Source organism: Neopelma chrysocephalum, unplaced genomic scaffold (assembly GCF_003984885.1).
Source record: "Neopelma chrysocephalum unplaced genomic scaffold, ASM398488v2 Primary Assembly neopelma1_67, whole genome shotgun sequence".
Lineage (NCBI taxonomy): Eukaryota > Metazoa > Chordata > Aves > Passeriformes > Pipridae > Neopelma > Neopelma chrysocephalum.
In genome coordinates this window covers 2,428,940-2,438,171 of record NW_020897726.1, presented here as the reverse complement: position 1 = coordinate 2,438,171, position 9,232 = coordinate 2,428,940, and the positions used below count along the sequence as shown (strand labels likewise).

Genomic DNA, 9,232 nt, shown 5'->3' with positions numbered 1-9,232 from the left:
TAGTCAGTGAAGCTCTGACAAATTGATTTCTAAGACAAATATGCAGCCAAGCCATTTTGCATTGCTCAGGATCACTCAGGATGTCTACAGCAGAGCAGGAAACAGGAAGATCTTAGTATCAATCCAAAACTTCAGCCAGAAGAACATTATTTCAATTCCCTGGCATTATTGCTGACATTTTGAGTTGTTGAATTGGAAAAACAAACTCTCACAAAGAAATCATATTAGTGTACAGTATTTATTACCTTCTATTAATATGAAGTCAATAATTTTGATATGACTAAATTAATTCTGAAATAAACAGACATTTTTAAATACATATAAAGATGAGGGGCTTTAACATGAGAGTTATTTAGCTGATCTGCACTCTTAATCCACATGCAGGATACATCGATCGAATATTGTACATTTCCTTTCATTTTACACTGGTCTATAATATAGCACAATTTCTGAGGGTGAAAGCAGGGAGGAAAGAAATCATATTTTCAAGTAGCCCTTTTATTTAAAAAGAGCATCAATGATATATTAAGCCAGTGTGTTTCTCTCTGATTTTGATTTTACTTACAGTATAAGTTTTGCAAAATATACAGCTCACCAATGATACACAAACAGTGGCCCTTTCTAAGGGAAAGTAACAAAAAAAAAATAGAAAGAAATACAACAGAAAAGAATTCTACAGATTAGAAAAGTCATATTTTAGAACACTATGTCACTTCAGAGTGCCTCCCATGTTGGTAAGAAAGGTCATGCACAACATTTCATGTTGTCATTAGTTCATGGGAGATTTGTTTGCATGCTTCACATGAACAGAAGAAGGTACAAGTCACAAGGAAAGCAGCTTTCTCCAGTTATCTTTTAGGCCTGTCTATGTCATCAATGGCAGCTAACAGCTTCTGTCTTGCCTTTTTGTTGATGTGGGAGCCCAGACAAACATTCACCAGATTGGTCAACTGCTTAGTGGAATACTCCTGGCAAACAAAAACAGATCATGTTACGCCAGAATAAAACACCAAAGATAGAAAATTAATAAAATGCAGACATACTCAGTGTGGACTTTCCACATAGAAGCAGTCAGTACACAAGGCAGATTTAAAGCGGTAGTTAAGATAGTTTTCAGAGTTGAGGCAGAGGACAAAAATGTATTTCACTAAATGGCAGATTATAATGGAAAATGCTTAAGACTTTAGAAGTGTTGGACGCAGTTCACAGAAAGTAGCTGTGAATATGTATATAAATCAATTTTTAATATTTTTTCCATTCTTTGGGAGGTATGGTGGGAAATATGTGTGCAAACGGTTAAGCTTTTAACACAGAAACTGGGAGGTATGGTGGGAAATATATGTGTGCAAATGTTTAAGCTTTTAACACAGACAAACTCTGACAAAAGTTGATCTTTTTTATTTTGTCTTTTCATTTCCAATTAGCTTCTAAATGCTTCTGTCTACAGAGTCTTCAAACAATGTTAATTTCAGTACATGGTAAAGGAGGGAAAAATGACAAAAATGTTAAGACAAGAATTCTCAACATCTGTGAAAACACCATATTTGCCAGGATTACCTTTATATCTAACACTACCCAAAACACAGCTTCCACTAATGGGTTTAAACAAGAATTTTTCCACACAGGTCATCAAACAACAGCTCACAATCTCTCTCTTGACTCCAGGTGAAACAAGGAAAATTATATTAAAGACAAATTTCTTTCATCCATTTCTAGTGGGATTTAAAGTAATCCCAAAAAACAAATTTCAAGTGCTCCACTTTAAAAGACTTTTCACTTCAACAATGGGCACCTCCAATAGCATGTGACCACTACTTACACAGTCCTGTTATAATTGTTATAATTGTTAATTTAGCATTAACATAATTGTTAATGCTAAATGTTCTCAAAACACAAATGAAGACATCTCAGAGAGCAATGTTAATCCTGATTAAGCACTATTAAATAAGGAAAGAAAAATCAATGATTCTTATTCCTTGTGCCTTACAATATAGTTTAAGCAAACTACTCCTAAAGGCAATGCAAAACTTTATGGTGCAATTTCAAACCATACTTCTTGATGATGGAGTTGGGCACTTTGGCATATTCTGAACAGCACACAAATGTTTTCAATTTCACTTTGCTCTAGTTTTCTACATTTTTGGATACAGTAGGTAGTTGTGACTGGTTTAGTCATCCTTCCTAGTCATCAGACATTAAACCAATACAAACACATACTGACTTCATGTGATAATGAACACATACATGCACACATGCAATTATATTTATACTTCTTCCTATACAGATTTTATCATAATAAATTAATATACACACATATATGTATATATTAATTTTTAACACATTATTTATAGTTGTTAGCATGATTTTATCATCATGGTGAATTTTCTTGATAGACAATAAAAGAATGCAAATTTAACTCTTACCCTGTGTTCTTTTATCCAGCGTTCCATGTCATTTTCTGTTAGATAGTATGCTTTAATGTAGGTCTCCACAAATTCTTTATCTGGAATAGGCCTAATGTCTGTTAACTTTTCTAGTTTCATTAGGAACTGTTGAAAGTCCAGTTGCATCAAGGCACGTCCTTCATTGCTGCACTTCTTTACATTGGCATAACTAAAAAGAGAAACAGTGGAAAGCAAAACTTACAAGGAAATAAAAATTAATTTTCTTCTCAAAGTTGTTTAACCTAACCCTTCAAACCTTGCAGAGGAACATAATTATGGTTTTAAATTAAAAGCAGACAAGAACTTCTAGGATGTCTCCTGTAGAGCTTTATTTGCATTAGTATGATATGTTTTAGCCCCAGTCATAAAACAGAAGCCCACCTTACCCAGTGATACTTAAAAAAAATACATGCCCCTCCCAAAGCCAATAAAAATCCTACATTGAACAACTTACTGTAAGTGGGTTAGAGGAAATTAAACCAATGCTCATCAGCACACTGGACAGTGGTTTCACATGATTATGACCACTGAAGTCTGAAAGGTACTATGACTTCTTTAGGAGTGGTCACCAGGACTGTTGAACTGAGTGGGAACATCAAAGAAAGGCACAAAGCTGTTTGCTCAAAACCAGCCACAACAGCCAGAGGATAAAGGGTGGCAGCACTGCCTAATCCCTCTGAGAACTTAGTGTGTTAATGATTGACAGAAAACTGGTGACAGGCTAGAGGAAACAGTAGATGAGCTTAAGGCAGGTAATACTAGCAAGGATTACAGTGGGGTGATAGGCAACAAATGAGGAAAAGGATCTCTGCGGTTTTTAAAATGGTAAGGAATTGCATTTGTCAAGATCAAAGGAAATGACACTGCAATGCCCTTAACAATGCCAATTTCAGCAGTGTACAGGGAATAAAAAGGCTTTGGCCTGGGACACAGTCTCTTGAGAGACTTAATCCAGCTCACCCATAGGCTGCTGCCACAATTTATAATCCTGCCCCACTCTACTCCTCTACCGAATGTAGAACAAGCTCAGTTTTCCACTGATTGATGAAGTCAACCCTTATCATTGTATAGTCCCTAGATTATTATGTCTGAAGCAATGGATGCAGCAGAAACATGCAGCTACAAAACAGATACGCAGCAAAATCAGTTAAGAGTAAGAAGAAATTTCACACTTACAGTTGGTATGCAGAAAGAATTTGCAGAATGCAAAAATAACAGATGCAAAAAGAGAGGAGACCAATACAAAAGTCCTCTGGAGGACTTCTAATCTTCATAAAAGACTAGAAGATGATTCTCAATAGGCTCAAGAAGCCAGTTGGAAAACAAGAGACAGCAGGGAAAGTGGAGATAGGGAAGGTCAAAATTCAAAGAAAGATATCACCGACTGTAGTGGAGATGATTCTTCACTCAGCAAAGAGCCTAATGAGAGCAATTTCAGTTGACTGGCTGACTGAAGGAAAACCACCTCCTTCATGGCTTTGAATTCCCTACATTCATGGAATACAGAGATGAAAGAAGTTACCAAGGTATTCAGGAGTCAGCTGTTCAGAATACCTTCCTTCCCTTTCCCCAGTGGGAATAGAAACTACAAGATATATAAGAAAAGAAGAACTGGGCAAGAATGAGAAATTACAGGCAAATATTTGAGAGGAGATGATAATGAGTCCTCTTTACACTTTTAGAAAGGGCACAGGACAAATTATATCAGCAAGGTATTCCCAATCCACCCTGACCAGTCAGTGAAATCCTTAGGTTAAAGTGAAAGTTTCATGGTAAGTCATAAGCGTGAACCAAAACTGCAGCATGGAGCAAGACATAAGAGTGGTGATGTTCAGAGCTAAGAATGAAGTGGTTCATGAACACCGAAGTCACAAAAGATGAGTGAGATTGTGATGTAAGAAAAGAAAACAAGTTCAAAACAAACACAAAGGCTGAGGTAAAGGAGGTTGATAGTGACTGACTGCTATTGACTTGAAAGGTAAGGTGGGCAGGGTGAGGAGAAGAGAGATGTCTTTATTTCACTTATTTTGATTTGAGGCATGATAAGTGGAAAATAAAATTTCAAAAAGGAAAGATAGTTATATAGGTCATATGTCATATGAAGGAATTGAGAAGCCAGAGGGAGGTCATGGCTGGATTTAGTTGCCCTGAACATGAAATTGATCTCTCGAGAGACTGCAAAAGGATGACGGCATGAAAAGAAATGGGCATGAGTTAAAAAGTGATGGTTTGATGGAAACAGTGAAAGCTGACAATCCTCAAAAGGCAGCTAACACTTGGAGAAGAAGGATGTTTTGTTGAGGTCCTATTCTAGAGCAGACAGCAGGAGAGTGGGATGTAAAGAAATAATAGGTAGTAGGAAGTGCACAGGGTAAAGATAACCAGGAAAGAAATATGGAAAGAAGGACAGATTCTATGATGCAGAAGAAGTTGTGATGAGAGCCCAGACATACGTAACAAGGGGACAAACTCACAAAAATAAATGCAGTGGATGAAAGGTCTACAATGCTTAGGCTACAATACTGAATCTGAAAAGACTGGGACACTGATTAAAAAAGAGAGGGATGAGCAAGCTGTTACAGTTCCTGACTAAGATGCTTGAGCCTCTATTGACCAAGCCAACTAAGACACCTTTCTATTCCTGATGCATTTGGAAAAATCCTGTTCCAAGGCTACTCTAAGATGATGGCTATGGTTGACAACTCTATCTTTCTTCCTGGCTAAGATAAATTGTATCACCACTGAGATGCTGACAATTACCCTTTTAACTTTCTTCTTTGCCCTGCTGGGAAATGATAATTTTCATACAGAAATAGCTTTGAAAGGGCACTATGTTTTCAAATGCTTCAGTGAAACATTCGATGTCATTCTTCAGAGGTATCTAGGAACAAGATCATCCCTTTAAGCTTAGGGCCATGGTCTGTGAAACAGTTGCTAAGGAGTATGTTAAGCACTATTTTTTAGGCTTCCCAAAAGCACATGGGCACTACAAAATTAGAACTTCCATAAAATAAATGTTATCATTACAGATATACTTACCCAAAAGCAAGACTTTCATGAACTACTCACCCTTCCACTAGAGTTCTATTGGCCAAGCGTATGCAGTGTTCCCAAAGGATGTTGGAGACTGGCAGGGGAATACGGACTCTCTTAGACACCTCATTCAACCTTCTATTAAATTCTTCAAATTCCTGGTAAAACATAAAAGATGTTTATTCTTTTAGCAAAAAATGGATCATACTTTCTACATCATACAACAACAACAAAGAATTAGAGATGCACATGAAAGAGAATACTGAAAAATAAGAGCAAAGCAGAGAAGCTTAATAGACACAGACTGTACAGACAAGATTAATGTCTAAAGTAGAAAACATACCACTTTCTAGTATATAATTCACAACATCACCTCAGTGATTTTTTTTTCAAAAGGAAATGCTGCTCTGCTCCCCAGGGCTGTAGTTCTCTGTGAAAATGATACCTTTGAAAATGAACCAAGTAGCTTATCCTTCAAATGCCATTTTCATTGTCTCACTCCCTAAACTCATATTTAACTTCTTTAAGTCAATATACAGCCACTGAAGAAAATCCAGTGATGATCTCTTTATCCCTCTAAATACCCACCCCATCAGCTTTCAAAGAGAAGCTCAGAAATATTGTAACCATTTTTCATTCTTCAACCTTTCAGATTAGATAGTTCCTCAGTGCTTTAAAAGCAGCTGAGAGCATCCATTGAAAGAGGCCAAACCTAACAGTTTAGGAGCACACTGCAGCACCAGATAACAATTCAGGTTAAGGGAAGGCACCTGTTTCCACATGAAACATCAATGGCCTGGATGGATTTGAGCTGATACTAGGAGTGAGAAACTAGTCATAACTGAATGTAATTACTACTACAATGATTTTGTGACTTAAATAAAGTGAAACAGAAGTTTGCTGTCGGTGACTCACGCTTCTATTGTTTAAAAAATGTATCAAATTACTTAAATATAAAGCAGACTGGTAATGAACTCTTCTGTATAACCAGCAAAAGCAGTTTGCAGTGCAGCCTATTAAGACCATATTTGTCCAACAAAGTTTTCATTCCAAGGCTGCTAATTTCTTCTTATACCCTTCCCCATCAAAAATTCAGTAAGTGAAGAAAATCAGAAAGGAATTTCAGTAACTAATTGGTGTTTAACACAAATTTTCTGAAAGATGAATTTGGCAAGAAGAAGTAGGGTACCACAATGTCATGCTTTAATTGGCATACAACTCCCACTTCTGAAGATGCCTAACGCTCCACAATAATCAATTTCTTGAACAATCATCTTTCCCCATTTTATCTGCTTCCATACATACTCTGACTGAATATAGAATTTTGCGTATGTGTGCACATGGCTGAAAGTAGTTGATTATTACTTTAGACACTACCTATATCTGACATTCCTGGAGTCCTAGTGTACACAGCAAATCACTAATTGTTTAGCAGTAACCTAAAAGCTTTCATAGTAATTAGTACTAGCCATATAATGTACAGACCAGAATTAGTTTTAGATGGTATTAGACCTGATTGTTCTGAAGCAAATTCATCAGCAGTTGCACATTCACAAAAGGAAAAGGTTTTACTCCAGCAATTAACTATTTTAAGTACAAACTGATATCAAAAAGCTATGGCAGCATAAACAAGGGTAATCACAAAGACTCTGTCAAATTCAGTGCAATAATATATCCTCTGTCAAATTCTTCCTTCTTTGCCCTGATTTTTTTTCAAGCAAAGAAGAGCTACAAAGTACAAAGGTGTTATCAAAACTGTTATTCAACACAGATGTGTAGCTTTTTCTGGGATACATACTTCACACATCTTTAAAATAAAACTACAAAACTTTCAGTTTCTCTGTAAGAATTAGTATAATTCTACTACTGCCAGATCTTCCCCCAAAGACCTTTAGAAACATTATTTAGGCATATATAAAAGGATGAGAAAGGGATTGTCCCAAGAACTGGTTCTGTATGCCATAAGACGTAGCAATTGTATAACCACTTCTACTGAATGCAATTGATAAGTTGGATGAATAACTTCCCTTACCTTCCTCTTCAAGTATTAACATCTAAATATAGCAACTTCAATTAGATACTGTGTGATCATTATCAGTGGTGATTTGACCTACAGCCCCTATGATACATCTCAAAGACAATCACCAAAATTATTCAGAACAGCAAATAGACTTTGCTAAAAAAACCAAAACACATTATCTCTATCCACTGGATTTTCCTCAATGTTACTCTGTTTGCTACACATTTCTCTACAATTTTAGACTTAGACATGAGACTCATTAAACTTTTGTGGTCACTTTCACCCACTCTGTAGTCAAAAAATCATCATTGAAAACAATTTAATACTTATATAAACTCTAGCACACCATTTCTCATAAAGAGAAATACTCATAAAGTATTCACCTTTAAAAGAGCATCTACATATACATTGTGCTGTGACATGATTTCCTTCACATCCCATTTCACATTAGCCATGAGAAGTAGCATTTGTTCATAATCAATGGCTTTAGCAGCAACAATCCAATAAACTGGTTTACGTAGTTCACTGGCAGTTGACACTGTCTGAAACAGAATATAAATAAAATTCAATTCAGTAAATTTCTGGCTATTAGAAACAATATATAACTATTATGTACAAGTATTTGCACTGTAATGTACAATCTTCTTTTTAAAAATCAGCTATGAATTACACAATTCTGACCTGAGAATAGAACTGCTGAAGAAAAGGCTTCTTGGCAGCTGGCATCACTGCATCAAGATGAGGTTGAAGAAATTCAAACTGCTCAGCCAGAAATACCCTTTGAAAGCAAAGACAATTTACAGTGAACTAAATGCAGTGTTTGGCATGTCTCTTTACAATTTTTACTCTACAGCTGACATATTTGACAATAACAATATGTAACCTTGGGAAATTTAGTCCTGAGAAGAACTGTATCAATTTCATGACAGCATAACAACAAGTATTCTCAATTCTGACAATTTTAAAATATGCCTGCAAAGAAAATGCTTGAATAAAGAGACTAAGGCTTAAATACCAACAATTCATATTTCTATTTTACTCAGGATACACTGCAAAAGTCTGGTGCAAGGTCTAGTGGCCAAGTGTCAAGCAATTTCCATACTGCAGGACAGTGAACAACAATATTAATAAATCCATGTCATAATTAAAAAAAAAATTCTAATTACTTATATATTAGTGAATCTATAAGACAGAATTTGATATCATATTCATTGTCACAGGTAGAATTTGTTAATAACAACATAACAAGGAAATACATTTTTAACTAAGTGTAAATGAAAAATATATTTTTAAAATTAATTTCTAATCTTTAAGTGTCATCTTATGTAGGGAAAAAAATAATTCCTACCTAACCCTTACTATTATTCTGATCAAATTGTGTAACTTTGCATTACTTGCTCATTATAATCTCTTCTTCACAGTTCCGCTTCCACCCATTGGAAAAAATATGGTAATCCAAGCTAAACCAATATGAACTAAGCAGTTTTGAGTCTCAGCCATCACTATTTGAGTACTTAATATAAGGTTAAAATGAACCATACAGATTAAATTAGCCTCTTTAAAATTAAATGTTTTTCCTGTTACATTTGGCCTTGTATTGGCACAAATTACTGGACTACCTGCAGTAAAATTTAATTGCTTGTGCTTGCAGGTTGTTAGACCAGATGGTCAGGTCCCACTATCTTTAATAAAGAAATTACCTCTATCACTTGTATTTAAAGTGTCATTAAGGTGT

General features: G+C 35.6%; 1 protein-coding gene across 4 annotated transcripts in view; it reads right to left on the bottom strand.

Annotated features, from left to right (window-relative positions):
• Positions 1 to 219: 219 nt before the first annotated feature.
• Positions 220 to 9,232, bottom strand: part of VPS50 (VPS50, EARP/GARPII complex subunit) — an 85,615-nt gene continuing 76,602 nt past the window's right edge. For all 4 annotated transcript variants that reach the window (XM_027684723.1, XM_027684725.1, XM_027684722.1 and 1 more), the window contains 5 exons: positions 8,179 to 8,275; positions 7,881 to 8,039; positions 5,514 to 5,635; positions 2,424 to 2,613; positions 220 to 968 (listed from right to left, as the gene is read on the bottom strand). In XM_027684723.1, coding sequence (XP_027540524.1) covers positions 849 to 968; positions 2,424 to 2,613; positions 5,514 to 5,635; positions 7,881 to 8,039; positions 8,179 to 8,275 — 688 coding nt within the window. In that variant the 3' untranslated portion in view covers positions 220 to 848. The remainder of the gene's footprint in view (positions 969 to 2,423; positions 2,614 to 5,513; positions 5,636 to 7,880; positions 8,040 to 8,178; positions 8,276 to 9,232) is intronic.